The following is an 18801-nucleotide window of genomic DNA, read 5'->3' as shown; positions in this document are numbered from 1 at the left end:
AGCCGCCTCTCGATACAAGAGAAACGTGGCCGGACCGTCCCTCTAAGTTCTGCACACCTGAGCTGAGCTAAATCTCCCCGCTATCTGTCGAAGATGAGAAAAAGATGATAAAAATCGCAAAGCAAAACACAAAAACAGCTTATCGGGCCTTTTTTCTCTTTTGCCCCTGACAGTTAAATCACCTCTATCTTGCGAAATTAACAACGGGCCGCCTTTCAAGCACCTACTGTATCTGAGGGCGTCGCCGGCGCTTAACGCGGAGCCGAGCCCTCGGCTGCAAGTCTGAGCTAAATTAGTGCTTGTTGGGTCTAATCATAGACTCGGCAGCAGGTCTTACCACCAAACCACGAGGGGCAGACAACTCCTCGATCAACTTATTTTCCCTGGCAACTGCTCCTCCTGTCTGCGTTAAAATAGTTCTTCATTTGATACAAATGCAGTATTCTTCCTGCGTCTCAATTACAGGGGTCAGCGGGTTGGTTGTGCTCATACCGAGGCCTTGGCCGCGACCAGTGACCACTTCGAGGACAGACCAAATAGTTTCTCGCAAGCAGGACGCCCTCAGTAAGAATAACTCTGCCTCTTCATCACATTCTTCTGGGAGGTAGATTGTGGACTGAGTCCTAAGAACTAATACACTGCCTGTCGGAGTCTGGGTGCTCTGACAGATCCCCTGCCTCAGTGTCAGGTATCAGGAGGCTGAGGCCCCGCGGGCGTCCGTCCGTCCCCAGACGGGGCCATTTAATCTGGTGTCTAACACATCATAAAGACCTGCTTAATGGATCAGATTAGTCCATAAACAACACATACTTCCAGCCACCACCTGCTATTCGGCTCTAATAAGCTCTTAGCGTATGACTTCTCCAGTGACTCGACTCTATCATAAGAAATGATAGAGTAGAAATAATATTGGCAGCTCCGGTCACGGCGCGTAAACGAGCCCTGTGATAATGTTTTGTCTGCACGTTGTCGGGCCGCGCGCCGTCCTCGTCCGCAGCTGCGTCGCAAGCTAGCAAAGAGCAAATAGACGCAAGCTTTTTTCACCCAATCAATATCCATCAACAGAGGGCGGAAGAAAGTGTGCTTCCCCTCTGCGGGTTCCCAACGGACGGGACTGGAAGGCCGTCCCAGCTGTTTATGTGGCTGTATGCACACAGAGGGGACCGGTACCACTGCCAGAACTCGACTGCAGGCCCATAAACCGGAGCGAGGCCGCGCTCCATCCATAAAGGCATTTTTAGCATCGCTCTTCAGGCCCAAACTCTTTCTTCAACTCTCGATTACAAGCGATTGCATACACATCCCACAGCAGAATTGGATTTCGCGCGGACACCTCAGCAGAGCCTGATTTGGGTCACTGTGCGCGTCTCCCTTCCATCTCCCGGTGACAGCGGCGGCGGCCGCCGCGCGATCGTTAGCGCGCCGCTTCCCGGGAACAGACACTCGACACGTAGCGGAACGCTATTGTTATTCAAAGCGACCTATGATTTTGCATTTGTTTTGATTTTGCAGCACGAGTCTCCGACAGTATGGAAATGCCGTGAGATCCATCTTAATGGTGTAACTGACAGAAAGTGAGGAGGAGACACCGCGGAGGCAATAAACAAAAGTAATGAATATTTATCACTTATCGGGGTTACACATACTTTAAGGTTTAAAACTGCTTCCCTAAGAGACGCTGCAGCGCGTGCTTGTAATTGCACGACGTTCCAAATTGGATTTGCTACTACGCCGTCTACGCTTTAAATTTAGCTTTGATTTACGAAAACACTGAACACGGCATTAAATCACTCATTTGTCTGACTCCTACAATAAGTCTTTTACAAGATATATTTCATTTGTGCCATTAATTGATTATGACAGTGAATCTCTGTATTGAAAAACAAGCTAATTTCGGCTCCCGAAATAGCCCAAAATGTTCTAAAGACATTTTTAGTGCCTCCTTTTGCATATTATTGCCACAAACCATTCACTCGGTCCCCTGGTATCTGCTCAGTTAGGCAATATGGTGAGCGAAATTTATCACACATGATCCTACAGCGCGGGGAGAAAAATGACAGAATATTGATGAAGCAATGGCGAGTTTGCGCCGACGGCTACGACAAGAGAAGTTTGAAAAGGGGAGATGATTAAAGGGAAGCTATGCTCTGTGGAGAACTGAGCAATCACGGGCAGACCGGGCTCTCCCTGCTGCCCTTGTTCCCCAGAGAGGCAGGCAGCCTAGAGTGCAATGGGGCCAGTGTGCCTCATTAATGTATTGACAGATATGAAAAGCAGCCGAGCCTCAATGCTGCCAGCGTCAGACCATGAGAGGGCAGCAACAATGTATGGAGCGGATCTAAATGAGACATCAGACACCAATAAATGAACTATTCTAGTTACAGGAAGTTATAACAATATAATTTTTTTCCTACAGCATGTGTAAATATTCCTCATTAATATTTATATGCGACTACAAAAGCATCCAGAGCAGCGGCGGCAGCCACACAAACCCCCGTTCACACTAGTGTTTGGAGGGAGCTGGAACTCAAACGCTGGCGAATAAACGGCTTGTTCGTCTGTGACCCTCGCACAGACACATCACCAATCCGCATCCACGCGTTCTGCAGCGTCCGTGAGACGGAGCGAGTGGCGCTGGTCTCCCGCGGCTCCTCGTCAGGATGCTGGAGATGCTGGAGATGCTGGAGGAGGCAGTGAGGCGACCTTCATCATGAGGTGTAATTATAATTGCTCTCCAACTGTAATGACGTCTGCGTGGACTTACACCTATTATATTTGTGTTTTCTTCTACCCATCACATATTAAAAGTAGGTGGAGCTGGTTTAGTTAAAACATCTGACACCTAGAAAGTTTTTCTATAGGAAGCCGATTACAATGTGATAACTAATAATTCTTTCTTTGCAAAAACGCTGATGGTGGGTGTTAAAATACTTCAGCGCTTAAGTAGCACACGTCAAGTTATTTCAGTGCGGATGGAAACCTGGAGATAAGAGTGATTACAGTAATCCCAGAGGAATACGTCTGAGAAGTCTGAGAACCTGCTGTACATAATGTTGAACAACCATCTGCATCCGCTGCATTGTCAGTTCAAACGACAATGTGGAACTAAATCCTCCTGAAAGTAACATGTACACGATGTACAGTACATCAGTACAGCTGTGTAACACACACACACACACACACACACACACACACACACACACACACACACACACACACACACACACACACACTGTATTTGCAATATGTTCCATGTCCTCTGTCTTTGTGTCTTTTGTTTGCTCATCATGACAAGTATCTAGAATAGTTTTATTACAGTGCAGGCTTGTTGCAGCTGATTTCCTTCCTTACTGCTGTTTTCTCCAATGTATATTATACTGCATATATATTTAGAATATTTTCTAATCGTTTTCTTTGCAGTGAATTAATGCAAATATTTACCACCTCATCACCAGTTCTGCATAATTTTGTCATCGTCCGTTTAATTTTTCAGTAACACTATTGTGTTTTGTGAGTCTTTTCCTCCTCTGAGTTTGAATGTGAGTTGCTTCATCTTTACTTGCACCGGATGAGTTTGTAAATTTCTCCTGGCAGGTTTTGTTAAATGCGACTTTGTGGCAAAAACGACGAAACGAAACCCATTTGTTTTATAAACCGAGGTGCGATTATTGTTCAGATTGTTCATGTTAGCGCTTCCAAATAGGCTCCATGCTTCATTGATAAGCTGATGAATGCAAATCGCTCTGCAATGCTTTCTGTTAGCATTCTCACTCAGGCATCCCAGATGCGCGTCTCTGGAGTAGATTTGTGCCTCATCCTTTGGAATGACATTCATACAGTACCACTGTATGCAAAATGTCTAATATGAGTCATATACAGAAACTAATTACATTTAATCACGTCACCCTGAAAGCCATTTAATCCTGTGCCTTAACATTTGTGTGTATTAACAGACAACAGCATTAAAGGCTAAGTAAAGCTTTGATCAGGTACAGTAATATATCACACAGGTTTTTTTCCTCCTACAGGTACATGTGCGTGAATTTAGAGACATCAGAGTAAATCAATGCGGCAAATGTTCAGTACCGGTTAATTCCTACCACTCGTTTCTCCTTCTCACACACTGAGCCTGTGAGTTGCTCTCAGCTCAGGTAGAAGAAAAGGCCAGTGCTCTGCTTGTCTCCTTGACAACATCACCGGCGTTGCTTCGTGAATGACGACGGCGAGGTGTGCGAGATCAATATGCTGCGCTAGTTGCACCTTTGGGCCTGATCCAGTGATGTCTCGCAACAAGGTCGCGGGGCTCCGGGCGCGGCCGTCTGATCGCATGCTGAACGCCGATGCAGCACCGGGGTCTCTGCACCGTCTCACACGACGCGACAGATGAGCGATGGACGTGTCTACGTCCCATTTACACAGACTACTTCCAAATAATAAAGCCTTAGTGTAGGAGCTCAGATACATTAAGGCACAACACACTCTGAGTCCAATATGATGCTGACTGAGTTTAATGGAAGTTGGAGTTTGATGCTCTGACTCAAAGCTTCACGATGGAGGGAGCGAGCGATGAAGCTGAGCGATGTGGACACCAGTCACCCCAAAAAGCCACTGTGCCGGAGGACGAGCAGAAAGAGTCCCCGGGAATGTGTCTGTAACATGCCGATGAAAGCCTCCACATCAGTGGTCCCTTCAGAGAGGCTCTGATACGCTCCCATACGATCACAGAGCTTCTGTACATCTCAGTGGCAGTGGCTCGTCTCCAGCTGAAACATAGTCGTCCCCCTGCACGCGTCCACTGAGACCCTTCAGCCGAGTTTGTGAGAGTCTGGACTGGAGATCCCAGCTGTGTCTTTACACTGATGTCAATCTGATGATTTCCTACATTATTATGTTACAGTGTAAAGCTCTTTGAGGCTGGGTTCACTTTTAGCACAGTATTTCCAGCTCTGATGGATCTGTGTGTCTCTATCTTTATGAAGACAGATGCTACGTTACACGGTGTCTTCGCTTTTTCTGGGAAATCCCGAGATCTAAGTTGGAGGCGTTGGACTGCACTATTTCCACATCAGCTTCAGTCTGTTTTTCCATCTGACAGGCGGTAATCTTCAAACCAAGTAAACAACGCTGCTGCATGATGGATCTCCTCAGACACTTATGGTTAATAGTAATACCGGGAGTGGGGAACATGCAGAATCACCACCGCTGTGAGGGAACGGACAGCGCAGCACACCAACCTTTAGCTGTGGAGCTCGCAGTTCAGACAAACGCAACTGATGAAAATGGTGTCTTGACATCATTCAAAAAAGACACCTTCAAACATATGCATTTTAATAGAGGTCGTTGACCTTCGGCAACTCAGTCACGTTTCAACCTTTTCAGTTCATGCTTTGTTTTCCACATCCCTCGAATAATAAATCAATAAAATATTTACATTGCAAAAAAAAGGAACCGGTTAAATCTGTCCAATATTGAATGAATGATTTCCATATAAAAATATATGGAATATGTCAGGCTTTAATTTTAACAGTCAAATGTTTATGCTTGAGGGCTACCTCTAAACCGGCAGCGCCATCAGGCCACGAGTGCATTTCTGGACTGTTTATTTTTGTGCGGTTTAAGAAGAAGCGCGTCAGAATCCGTGGAATCTCCGTAATTGCACGGCCGGTGGATCTGCGAGTGGCGCTGTGGACGGGCCCACTTTGCTCGCAAAACAAGAGCTGCAGCGGCTCCGCGTGTTCCTGGACGGTGGAAATATAATGGCAGGGTCCAGATTTTAGGAGAGGAGCGGCTGTGACCTCACGAACCACACGTGGATGTTTTACCCAGTGAACGAGGAAGAGGAGACGTGCATGTGGGCGATCAGGTGCCAGAGCAACTTAAACGTCGTCACGGTGAAGCCTGAACATGACCCGTCACGTTGAACCGGTCCTGGATCAATGATGCTGCAGACCTGAGGATATGATCACGCTCTAATAGTGTTAGCGAGATGTAGGGACGCGAAAGCAGCCGTGACACAAACGCTGAGGACGGATTGTTCTAGAAAACACGAGGGCTCTTGTGGAAGCGGTGTAACTTTCCAAGTGCACAACATTTGCATTTTAATAGATTGTAGATGTATAAAAATGCGACACATGCCCCGGCGCATGTAGTTTGGTTTGGAAAAACATGACATTGTTTACCACAATCTCATATTATTAATCACAGCCCAATTACGTGTGATAATCAGGATCGGTGGGTGCGGTGCTGTAGGAGTCAGCGGCGATGACTCGGTCAGATTACATATTTCAAATGGCAGCTTCCAGGAAGAGTGAGCAGTTCAGACAGGGAGGAATGCCTTTGTCCCACATCGTTTTGTTTGAGTAAATAAATATCAAAGATCAAACACGTGGAGAATGAATAAAAATATGCAGCGCACAAAAATAAAGGTTAAACACAACTGAGAGGAATAAACAGATTTTTCTGCTTACGTGACGTGTTTATCCTCACGCAATGCCTCATATTTATTTTGTGACTCAAGATTAGAACGCGCTCGGCTTCTCGGCGCTTTTTGCATTCGCCGCAAGTGGAACCTCAGGGTGTCGGCCCGCAGACGAGCTGGGCAGCGGCGGCTGACTTTCCCAAAAACGCTTGCTCCCAGTGGTGCAGTTAAGGTTTGACAGAGACGGCAGCAACTGGAGCACATCTGTACAGATGTGATACAAATAATGCACCAGATGAACAACAATGAGGCTGCGGCGATGGACGCAGACTTTAGACTCTGGTGGAAGCCTCTTCTTTTCTTCCAACTGCAGCTTATGCATCACAGGCTTCTTCTCCAGTCTAGTCCTGTTTGTGTCACGAGCTCATTGTTTATAGTGCCACACTGATAAAACGTATTACACGGGGGAGACGAACAGGAGCAATAAAGCTACACTAAATTGAACCGCGCAAAACTTGTTACAAATGTCAAATTAAAGGCGCTCTCCCTCTTATCTCTAATGCGCCTCCGCGTCTGACAGTCTGTTGTGCCTTTATCCCCTCTTTGGACTTTAAAATCTCCATTTCTTTCGGAGCTTTGAGGGTGTGTGCTCTGACAGAATGTCAGGCAATTAAACAGTCATGGCTCATTGAGCTGGAGGTGGGCCCGCTCCTCCAGGCTCCTCTACAGGCAACAGAAGACATGAGCGCAGGCACATTGTTTGACTTACAAACTTAGCGGCAAATCCACTTCCAAGCTCCCATCAATGGACACTTTAAACTATTGTCAACTTTTGCAAGGCTGAGCGGTGTCACTGTCACGGGTAATTATTCCGTGCCAGAATGCAAACGAGGACAGTGAACGCAACAACAAAGACGTGCTTCCAGGGAGCCCGGTCATGTCGGCGCTACGGGGTGACACATTAAATGCAGCCGCGCTAATGATTGCGGGAGGCAGCCTCCAGACGAGACTGACACCTTCACACCTACACTTCTCTGCACCGCGGAGGCATGAAAACACAATTAACACACTGCACACAGACAATGACGCCACGATTTAGCTACAAATTAAGAGTCACCGTGTTCGTTTCTGTCACGCTCCAAAGAGAGGCTGTTAGTTGAAACCTCTCTTTTGTCCATTCCATACGTTTTTCAGGTTCGGAACATTATCGAACATTTGTCCAGGAAGCCACAGCACCTTAAAACGATTGCTATCGGCCGGCTAAGGCAGTGCTGCACTGAGAGGCCAAGATAAGAAGCACGCTCACATTCTGCTGCACTTTGTTTGACCTATAGCAAAAGTCTATAGTGGGACTTGTTTGGGGAGCGGTGACGACACAGACCATCCTTAAATAAACCTGGACTGCAGGACACTACATCACCAGAATCTCTATGGTGGTTCAGTTCTGATGCTGCAACTTCTACACTCAAATTAGTTTGAATTCAGTTATAGACTGTTGCAAAGAGCCATCATTTACTTATTCTTGTTTGTTTTTTACGCCAGCTTCTCTCTTAGTTGTGAACATTAGCATTCAGGACTCACATCTCTACAGTACAGTGTGCTGCAGGGCTGGGAATAGCACGTTCTCTGCCTGCTGGCTGGTGGAGGGTGTGATGTAAACTGCAGGACATCAATACAAATACAGTACATGAAACTTTTCACAAGTTACAGACAAGAAGCACAAAGCTGGTGCTTTAGTAATCAATGCTCTTTAACCTTTATTCATCTGGAAAAAGAATTTTTTGTTTTTACTGACCAATTAAATGTAATTTAGTCATTTTAATTGAAATGGAAATGCCAAAAGGAGATGGAAGAGTTACACTGGTTTGATGTTGAAGGATTTTTTTTTTCTAGATTTCTCAAGAAATTTAGCAGGTTAACTGAAAAAGTGAAGGCTTCGTCAGTGCTTTTGACAGTTCATTATCACAATAGCTAAAATAGGGGAAATCGAAATTGCACAAAGACAGTGGCTGCTGTTTGTTGTTATTTCTTCTAACACTAATTAATTTATCATCCAGTTAAATAACCAGCTCTAAAACAGTTTGAAGAGAAACAGAACATTATCACCAAGAAAGGTTTTAATATAAGACTTGGTTTTACCTTGAAGCACCTGAGCTGCCTATTGAAAGCTGTGGTTTTACCTTTAATATCAGGCAAAATGAAACATGCGTTTATTCATCTGCTAAATGAGCAGATAGTTCAGTCAGGAGAGTTTAAAGAAGAGTGAGCGTTTGTTAATTTGCCTGAAACATGACTCCAAATTAATGTTCTGTAGCTGCTGGCAAGTGTTTAAATGTCAGAGCTGGGTTTACAGCTTGTTTGGGTTTCCTCAAGTGGCCGCTGAAATCAGTTCATGCAGCTTTGGTGTACTTTGCTGTGAGTCAGTGCGCCGTTGTCGGTTTTTTAAAATGTCATACTCCAGAAAAGAAGCCGTTCGGATGAGAGGAGTTGGCACCGGTAGACGGTTCTGGGATAAACATGACCCAAACGTGAAGCCTCCACAAACAGGAAGTCGCACTGAAATAAAACCTGTAAAAAGGAGAATGTCGACTCTTTGGTGAAACCTGATCGTGAGTATAAGCGTTTCGTGCCGAGCAGCTGCTCCTCCTGGTCGTACGATGAGCCTGGACCTCAGGGCCCAGCAACGCTGATAATGGAATTTTCTGCTCAAGTACACCGTTCTAATTATTGCACATCAAATAAAGGTTCCTGTCACTAAACCAAGCTCATATCATGATTATTCATAAACACCCCGGAGCCGCCGCCATCAGGGCAGACGCTGGCTCTGCTGCAACTCAGACGGCACAGGTCACCTGCTGATTGGTTCGCTTCCTGGAGGGCCCGACTCTATTAGTTACGGCAATAAGGGTCCTGGGCCCGAATGTGTCTGGAATAGATGGCTGAGGACAGCGCGGCGTGTGTCGAACACTCCCCGTGGCCTTAGCAACTCAGCCGAGGCCAAAATAAATAGCTACAGCGGCCTTTATCAAACCGAGAAGAGTTCCTGCTGGATGAAAATATACCTTAATAGCAAATCCAAAGCGAACGTGAGACGCTGAATCCCATTTGAGATGAAAACACCGCGAGGCTGATTGACACTTGGCACATCAATTACTGCGTACTACTGAGATTAACAGGCCACAATGCTTGTTTACTGCAAATCTCTGTGAAGCTCAGAAAGACAGCCTTGCATTCATATCGACATAATGTAAAAACATATTTTCTCCTCCACCCATAAAGCATGAAACAGACAGTCGCTCCCCACCCCCATCCAAGCAGAATGAGTATAAAGTTTTGAACCTTACACTGTGTTGCATCGCATCCCAAACAATCCTCTGGTTTGCAGCATAAAGGCAGGGAAACAGAAAGTCTTAATTAATTCAGTGTAGGTGGCAGCAAATGTTGACGGACATACAAAGCGAAAAAAGGCAGCTGCTGTGTATAAGACATCAGACGCGTTAGATTGTGCAGAAACATAATTAGTCCTGAATAAAACAAATAGCTAATTTATTGCTGTAGCATTCCTGAAGGCAGATGGAGAAACAGCTGCTTTTCAATAAAGGAATCATCGGAATCGTTAACCTGCCACGAGGCGCCGGGACATGACTCGGCACAACGCTGCTCTGCTGAACCCACGTTGTAAATGTGGCGCTCTCAGGGTCAACGTGCTTGGCTTTCTGATACGAAGGGCTCTAAATAGCAGCGTACTGTAATTTAGAAAAGCTTCATTGTGAGAAGGCGTCTCTCTGCCGAACTGGGCCTCCAGCTCCACGTTAACCTTTACCCTGATGCAGCATTTTGGGCCTCAAGGTTGTTCGGAATGGAAATCCATATGTGGAGATCCAATCCAACAAACATACAGCTAATCTGATAGAAAATAAAGGCGCGCCTTACAGCAAACAATTGGTATATAAATCTATCCATCTCCCCTTCCCTCCCCCTCCTTTTCTGTATTCTAAGCAAACAGAGATGAGAAGGGCAGTGAACACAGGGCGCCGCACCTTCCACTGCCCTCCCGGGGTAAAGCCGATGATTCGTTAACAAACACAAATCAATAGAGGAGCTTGAATGGAGGACAAGTACAAAGAATTAATTTCCGGCTCCGGGGGCTTACGATGGCAAATCACCAGCTTTAATCAACGGTGTCAAGGCAGAGAGACAAATGATGTTTACGCTGCGGCGGCTCCTTACCAGTCTGTCCAGGCTGGTGCCAGCTGCAGCGGTGGGCCGCTCCTCCGGGCTGTAGGGCCTGAAGCGGGCATTGAACACATCCGAAACGCCGCGGGCAGACCTCGTCATTCCCGCGGCTTTGGGTTCGCCGCAGCCTTGGAAAACCTGCAATCACCCAGAAACACGGGCACCGACGTGTGAGGGTTTTAAATGACCCTGGATGCAGAAAATAGGAGCAAACATGCACTTTTGTTTAGCGCACAGACGCGCGCGCGCGCACACACACACGCACGCACGCACGCACGCACGCACGCACACACACACACACACACACACACACACACACACACACTACTGCTATGACAGCCGTGTTGATAGGTGCGTCGGACATTTAAGGCACACGCTTACATTTTTACAGGCCCGGGGGAAAACGCCACATGTATTTAAACCATAAACAAAACTTCATCTGTTGCATGGGAAAACCAACCATGCGTTCAGCTCCAAAAGAACACAGACACACAAAACTGTGTAGGCAGAGAAAGTCTTCACAACCACCTATTTTTTTCCCTTCTGCCTACAATTTTGTGGGCAAAGGAAAAATGCAGTGAAACTCAGGAAACACATTAACTACTGTTAGTGGAACTAAGATTGCGTGACCACATGGAAACATATAATTCAGATACAGGATCTACCTAAACTTGGACTTAATTAGAAGGTGTTGTATTACACACCTTCGATAGAGTCCAGCTTGACTCACAGTACAGAGCTGGACGTCAGCAGCCTGTCGGAGGTGTTACTCTACTGTAGCTCTCTGAGGGATGAAGCTAATTGACATACCCTGTAGGTAACCTGGGCACTGTTATCCTGCATATTCATGATGGCCTCGGAAATCTTGACATCAATGGGCTCCATGACAGACTCGATGTTGAAAGGTCCCTTCAGCCTCTGGGCCACCAGCAGCATGGCATCTGTCACAACAGAGGTAGAAAACAGGTGGGGCGTTGGAACAGACACTCATTCACCTGAAGACAGGCTTTTTACAAACCACTGTACCGGCACAGACACCTGTGATAAAAAATAACCTGCAACAAAGTCTCAAAGACTTTTGCCAAGTTTCGGAACAACTAATTAGATGTTCGATAGAATTCTCTACTTTTGGTTAGAAAAGAAAAAAAACACAAGTAAGCATTTAAATAAAAGGTTCATAATCAAAACAAACCCACTTTTGAGTTGTGAACTTTTGCTTAAGGTTGTAGTTTCAAACTCTTGTATCTTGGCTTCTAATTATACTGCAGCGCTGTCGATTGCTGCCACCGCCTCCTACCAGTGAACCAACACACACTCGAGCCCTCTTTGGGCAAATTCAATTTTTATGTAGATCAATTTAATCAAGTCAACAAAATGTTGTTACGCTGCACACAACGAGCGGAGCTGATGAGTCATTTATTTAATAGAACTTTTGAAAGCCAAGCACTTATTTATATCTGCTGCGGGCAATGAATGCTAAAAGGTCAACGGCTTGTTAATATCACCGCGCCGACAAAAGCCAGAAGGTCTCGTTAAGCACGAGACGCTTTCCATTTTAACCTCCACGGAGTCTATTCATTTCATTGCTTTCAATTAACACCTCTGATTGCTTAAAAAGGTGTTGAATTCCAAATATTGTAATATTTACAACTTGAAGGGTTTCGGATTCACAGTAGTTCAAAGTGCTTAGAGAGGCCTTTAGAGACTAAATGAGCTCATTGATATTGCCATGGAACACAGCTATGGTCCCGCAGCGTTTATATGTTAATGCATCTGTGTAATGGTAATTCTGAATTTGAATGTTGTGCCGCTGAAAGCTGGACATCTTTTAGGAGTAACTTATAATTTAGCAAGTCCCAGATCTGGAGACAGTTTGACCATATACCGACTTCTGAGACGAGGACATTACGGGAAATCATAGTTGCTCTACAATTACCTTCTTGCTAAATATGGCGACGTTGGCTAGTCGTGTGTTAAAAGAATATCTACTGTATTTGATTGTGCTTTGCAAGTGAACGACTCCATGCGTTAAAAGACACAAGGACAGAGCAACAGGAAAAAGTCGCTGAACTGGTGTGAACACATGTAAAATCAATGGGTCTTAATTGAAACACTCAAAGGAGCATGAACAGTTGCCAAACACCAAATATGGAAACTGTAATGAATATTACGCGTGTAAAAAAATCGAGTTCTTTAGCAGAAGAGCCATCCAGCCTTTCATTCTTCTGGGATCTGAGATTGTTAATGGCAGACGAAACGAGTCGGGAAACATTAGCTCAGCTCTGGCCCCATTTCCTTTCCAATTATGTTGAAGTCTGAGCCTTTGAAGAGCTCTTCTGTTTGTTTACACTGTGGATTGCAAATAGCCTGTGATGCATGCTGAGATTTTAATATACGGGCTACTGTATGTCAGTGCCAAATGGCTTTGTACAGCAAACCTTCAACTGCTCCACTGTGCATCCGTATGGTTGAAGCGTACGAGACGCCTGCAGCAAGAGTCGCTTTAAACTGCCTATTAGCACTGATCAGCGATCCAAAGGGTCTTCTCTCATACTAAACTGTGTCTAAGGTTGAATGATTTATTTTTGATTCTGTCTAGTTCTTGGAAATAACACAATTTCTGTGTCTAAAACATTTTAACATGAGCCTATTGTCTGTCACATACAATTAATAGAAATTTAGGCCAAAGAAGCCAAGTGGGAACGACACATATTTCATAATAAGAGAAAAAAGCAGAGCGCCTCCAGTATCAACAATCTGCAACTTATCAGATGGGCTCAACAGACAGAAGTGTGTGTGTGTGTGTGTGTGTGTGTGTGTGTGTGTGTGTGTGTGCGCACACAACAGGGAAAAAACAGACAGGGAGTGAGAAGAGCACGGGAATGAAAAGTGGTGCTGATTGGGTTTGTGTCAGGCCAGAGTGTGACTTTTCCCCATGTGAGATTCTGCAGCGCATATGAAAATCTCTACCTACATACAGAATTAATGACTCTCATTTATGAAGAGTGCATGAAGTCCAGTCCGCTGTGGCCCGGCTGCCACTCTCTGCCCAATTTTCCCTGCATCACTTTTGCAGCGGCGAGATAGGCCACTGGCCAGCCGGAGGAAATCTTGTTATCATCGCGACACAGCCATGCAAATAGAGGCATTCTGTCCTATTCTAAGCGCAGGTTTTTTAAAAACAACAGCTAAGATTGTGCCTCGCTGGATCCTGACACATAAAGGCTGGAAGCACAGCGTGATGCAAATATTTTTATTTCATATTGGAGCTTCGCGTTTCAGTTTGGGATACAGTACATAACATACTTTTTTTGTGCTGTCTTGCTAAACAGCAAAAAAATAAAAATAAAATAAATAAAGCAAAGCAAGAAGGTAATATTGCTCTGGGCTTTGACTCTTTATCGAGATTGATGTCCACTTAAATTCAGCTATGTCAGCCAGCAGCAACCTCCAGCAGACAAGGACAAATAAGGAAAGTGAACAGGCCCATCTACGGCTCTTTGCTTGTGAAGAGGTCCATGGGATGAAAAATGGCTCTCCTGTAATTTAGATTCTGTAAAGCACAGCTCATCTGTGGCTCAGTCAACCAACTAATGGTGCTATATGAATCGGTTTAAAGATGGCAAGGGAAAAAAATACATGTTGTCCCCTGGTCACAATTTGTCCTCATCAAATAAATATTAAAAAAGAAAGTCAATATAGAGACAAACATTTCTGTACAAGCAGTTAAATCCCTCACTGGCTAAAGAAATCTGAAATACTTCACAGATTTAACATCAAATGACGCCCTGCTTGTTCCCATTAAAAAAAAAACAGACCGGCGTCGCGAGATTAGCCGACGTCATGAAGTGGGCGGGGCCAACGTGGAGACTCTCGTGGCGGTAAATTATGCAAATAAACAATACTGTAATCAACACGGACAACACAAAATGGCTCTTAAAAGCGTCCCCATCAAGCATAGATCAACATCAGTCCCAAGCAAAAGCTGTAGCAGATGCGTTGGAGCTAACGTTAGCATCCCGGAGGACACAGGTGCAGCTAACGGACGCCAGGAAACTTCGGTACCGATGGACCCGTGAAAGTCTGGTTTCTATCCCTCGCGCCGTTTTGGTTCAAACTAAGTCATTCATTTCTGAAAGACGCCACAAAGAGAAACTTGACTATTTGGAAACGTTAATGTGGGCCTCGCTGACGTCGGGACAACATGGCGGCTGTGACGCTCTCTCGACCGTTGGCTGGAGATGAAGATGGAACTGGAGAAGATGCAGTGACGTCTAATGGTGAGTTAATACACGTTTGCTACGCTTTGTTGACTTTGCACTTTAGTGATGTTGTAATCGTGTGTACTGTGTTGCTGTACATCTTAGTCTCCAATTTGATGTGCAGCTCGTACTGCATTTAGTAATTTTACAGAAAGTACATAACAGCATTATAAAATGTAACCTATAACTTAAATACTGCCTAAACATTAAAAGTGACCATTGAGATTAAATGATTGACAATTCAGGAAATCACTAAAGCTAAATTGAATAATCGAGTCAAAATTAATCATCTTATACAGTAGATCACCTTCACTACTGTATGTATTTGTTACTATTGAAGGACATTTTACTTTACAAATAAAAGCATGTTCTGTTCATACAAATATTACAAATGGTACTGGGGATGTACTGTAGAGCATAATGTCTAGATGATGTCAGACTGATCCTTCAGCCGTGTACACATAAGTGCTGCCAGCTTGATGTTAGGTGAAAGTGGGGAATCATCCTGGTTGTGCCAGAGCTGCTGTGTTCGGCTGTGGAAAATAGCCTTACTGTAAACACACTCATGAATATTGAATTAGAGGATCCCTATTAAACACATCCCGCTCCGCTGTACTATGTGACAACGGCAGCAGCCACAGGAGCCTGTGATGATGTAAAATAATGGCAGTCTTGGAGCAGTGTTGCCTAGGAACCGTTTATCACTTTATATAAAATGTGATGCCATTTTTAGTTGCTTTTTGCAAAGACTTGCTTTTAGAGGAATTTTAGCTACTCTTACACTTTGGGTTTTCAGCTGGCAGGTCTGTTAACCACATCAGATGACGAACCATTACATGGATCATTGTTCAAACATTCATAGCTTCAGAAGACTGTATCACACTGAGTTGGCTCACTTTTAAGTAGGCGTCTGTGGAGTTTACTATTAATTTCCTTTAAGCCACACAATGAAGGCTGAAATGTGATCAGAAAAGGTTCAAAAGCCACACAGCTCTTGGATACAGTGATAGCTTTCACCACTCAGAAGCACTGGATGCTGCTTTTGCATTACTACAGAAGTCTGGAAAAATGGAAATTTATTCGCCATTAATCCTCTTCACTGAAGACAATACAGTGAATTCCAAATGGGAGAAATTTGATTTTCAAATCAAATCTTTAAAGTCTTCTTAATAATTTAGCACTCTTGAATTACCACGTTAAGGTAAAAGCTTTTGTGGTTGTGCAGCACAGTGATTCTTTGCTGAGGTGTGTTAGATGAACATGTTCAGCAAAAAGCTAAATGAAGCTGCCAGGATATGGACCCCCTGTTGATCTGTAGAACTCAGGCTGCTAAGGCTTCTTATCAGCTTTTGCTGATGTTAACGGAGGAATACAATGGCTATTTAAATTAATGAAAAGATGCATATGTAGCAATTGTCAGCAGTGGACCAAAAGATTCACATTTTATATTCATCATATATTTCATCTGTCTTCATTAAAACTGCAAGGCTTTGAACATAACATCATACTGTATCATCATTATCAAAGATTCTGAGGAAGGAATCTCTCTGAATTTTGGATGGCTGTCATCACCAGGCCATCAGATGCCACTGCATTAAAAACAGGCATGAATCTGTAATGGACATCACTGTATGGCTCCAGATATGTTTTGCCATGTTGTCCAAATATGCAGGGTACAGCTCTGTCATGCCAGCAAAATAAGGAGAAGAGGGTCTTTCCAACTTGTTTAAGCGCATTTCCGATTGTAAAGTTTGTCCCTTTTCTAGTGTGAGTAAAATATACTGTACAGTGGGTGCAAAACATTAGCAAATCATTGCAGTAGGTTTTCATGTGCAGACATTATTTGGCATTGGGTTTGTACTTTTGTCAGTATTTCATAGAGTTCTCAAAACAAACGTAAAGTGGCTAAAGCAAAATGAAAGCAAACATATTGTAGGGTATTTGCTAAGGTCAGTCCCTGAAAGCATCGCCGTGAAGCAGATGTTCCACTGTATGACCTTAATGTAAAATCTGAGCACAAAGAGGAAATATTCATCCCAATTACTGTCTTTTGCTCCCAAATATAGAAATAACCACTCAGTCCTTTTGATGAGCATTTAGATGAGCATCTGTCACATACCAATCATACAATTGTTGGACCAAACACAGATTGTTGATTGACAGATCAATTTGCCCGCTCACTTGTGTATTGTACTTCAACATGGACAAAGAATGTAAGCAGAAAGGCTGTTAATAGTTGTATAATGTCCCGTGTTTTATCCCAGTATCAAGACATTTTCAAATATTTTTCTAGGCCTTGTCAAAGTTATTTTCTTAACCTTTTGCCCATGGGCGGTCAAACAAGCCATGGAGATTAGACAGCGCAAGCAGCCATTATCAATCATTTGACTCCATTGATGTGGGTAAAATGGCTTTTAGGCCCCAGTGTTCTAACGCGCTGCTGCTTTTCTGGTATACATGATGCTTATTTGCTTTTGAAATTACAATACAGATTGGACTCCATACGGGGAGACAGGAATGATGGCTGGTCATGTGAGAAATCTGCATATTGAATTAAACATCATGCTTTTACTTGTAGCTGAAATGGCAACTACCCCAAATGTGACTTTTTTGTGATTGTACATTATGACAGGAAACACATGAAATCTAACATGATGGGGACAGTAAGTCCTAAATAAGAAATGACAGAACTCTGTTGTTTGTTTTGGTGGGAAACGGGGTCTGGATTATAAATAATTTTATATTATGCAGCAGGAATTATGTAAAAAAAGGTTGATCGATTTAAAAGAAAACTGTACTTCCACTGTATCACATATTTTCATAGTTACATGTAAATACTTTTTTTAGAGTCAATTGTTTTTTAGATTTGTTTTTCAGTAAAGGGTCTGACTCCAATACTGACTCCAGCACAAACTGTTTCACAGATGGTTTTAACAGCTTAGTGTGTGAATGTAATCATGTGCACTTGCATATACTTATAGTATATAAAGGTGCCAAAATGAAGTGTTCCTTTAGAGCACCTGCTACTGTAACTGATGGACTTTCTCTCCTTCGAGATTGACTGTATTGTTAATTAAATCTATTTTAAATATAACACTGAATTAAATTATTGTCACATAGGTAACTCTATAAATGGTTTGTGTTGAACTATTCTATGAAAATTTAGCTTTTGTCACAAATGTGAGTGGAGCATTGGCGCATATTAACAGAGAAATGTGAACAAGTAGAAAGTCATTAAGCTGATGGCTGTTAAAATCCAGCACACAATTCATTAACATTCATCTGTAGAATGAGAAAATATTTGGGGCTGCCTATTCAGAGTGCAGTGAAGTTTTTCTTTTTTTTTTTTACTGTCCATATTTTATTCATGAAGAATTTTTCACAAAGTAAGAAATGAGTTGCTGGCGTGAATTTTCATAAACTGCGAGGTTGAGGCTGGCTCCAATTACCAAGTGAAACAAATCGCCTAATTAGAATGAAATGAGGAGATAGAATCAATACAAATCGCTTCCCGTGTGGTGACATGCCTTTCCTAAACACAGTAACAGCTTGTAAATACCAGTGAAACAGCACTGGCAACATGTTGAAGCCAGTTCAATTAGGGATGACTGGAAGCTAACCGTAACTCTCACTGTGACTAGTGTGTAGGAAGAAAGGCTTCATCACAGGTGTCGACCTGTCGGCATAAAAAAATGATAATGACACGTTTGGTGTAAACTGCAGAGAACGAAATTCATCACCACAGCATGTGACTGATATTCAAATGACCTCAGAGGAACAAGACATCAATTTGCGCAGACAGTCTGATAAATAACATTAAACATGGTTTAAAAACAGCCTGCGTCAGAGCGTTTGTCAACAAACAGATCAAGTTTTGAGACGACA

General features: G+C 43.7%; 1 protein-coding gene and 1 long non-coding RNA gene across 7 annotated transcripts in view; one reads left to right on the top strand and one right to left on the bottom strand.

The window, feature by feature from the left end:
- LOC114847192 (glypican-6-like) overlaps positions 1 to 18801 on the bottom strand; it is a 54235-nt gene that overhangs the window by 7153 nt on the left and 28281 nt on the right. The window contains exons 5-7 of one of the 2 annotated variants that reach the window (XM_029136674.3): positions 11465 to 11595; positions 10649 to 10792; positions 9763 to 9792 (exon numbers count right to left, since the gene is read on the bottom strand). In XM_029136674.3, coding sequence (XP_028992507.1) covers positions 9763 to 9792; positions 10649 to 10792; positions 11465 to 11595 — 305 coding nt within the window. The remainder of the gene's footprint in view (positions 1 to 9762; positions 9793 to 10648; positions 10793 to 11464; positions 11596 to 18801) is intronic. The other variant, XM_029136675.3, reaches the window with a different exon arrangement.
- The window catches only part of LOC114847195 (uncharacterized), a 136550-nt gene continuing 132231 nt past the window's right edge, over positions 14483 to 18801 (top strand). For all 5 annotated transcript variants that reach the window (XR_008693427.1, XR_008693426.1, XR_008693425.1 and 2 more), the window contains exon 1: positions 14483 to 14934. This is a non-coding gene — a long non-coding RNA (uncharacterized LOC114847195). The remainder of the gene's footprint in view (positions 14935 to 18801) is intronic.

The sequence above is a fragment of the Betta splendens genome, chromosome 21 (assembly GCF_900634795.4).
Source record: "Betta splendens chromosome 21, fBetSpl5.4, whole genome shotgun sequence".
NCBI lineage: Eukaryota > Metazoa > Chordata > Actinopteri > Anabantiformes > Osphronemidae > Betta > Betta splendens.
This window is presented reverse-complemented; position numbering and strand designations above follow the sequence as displayed.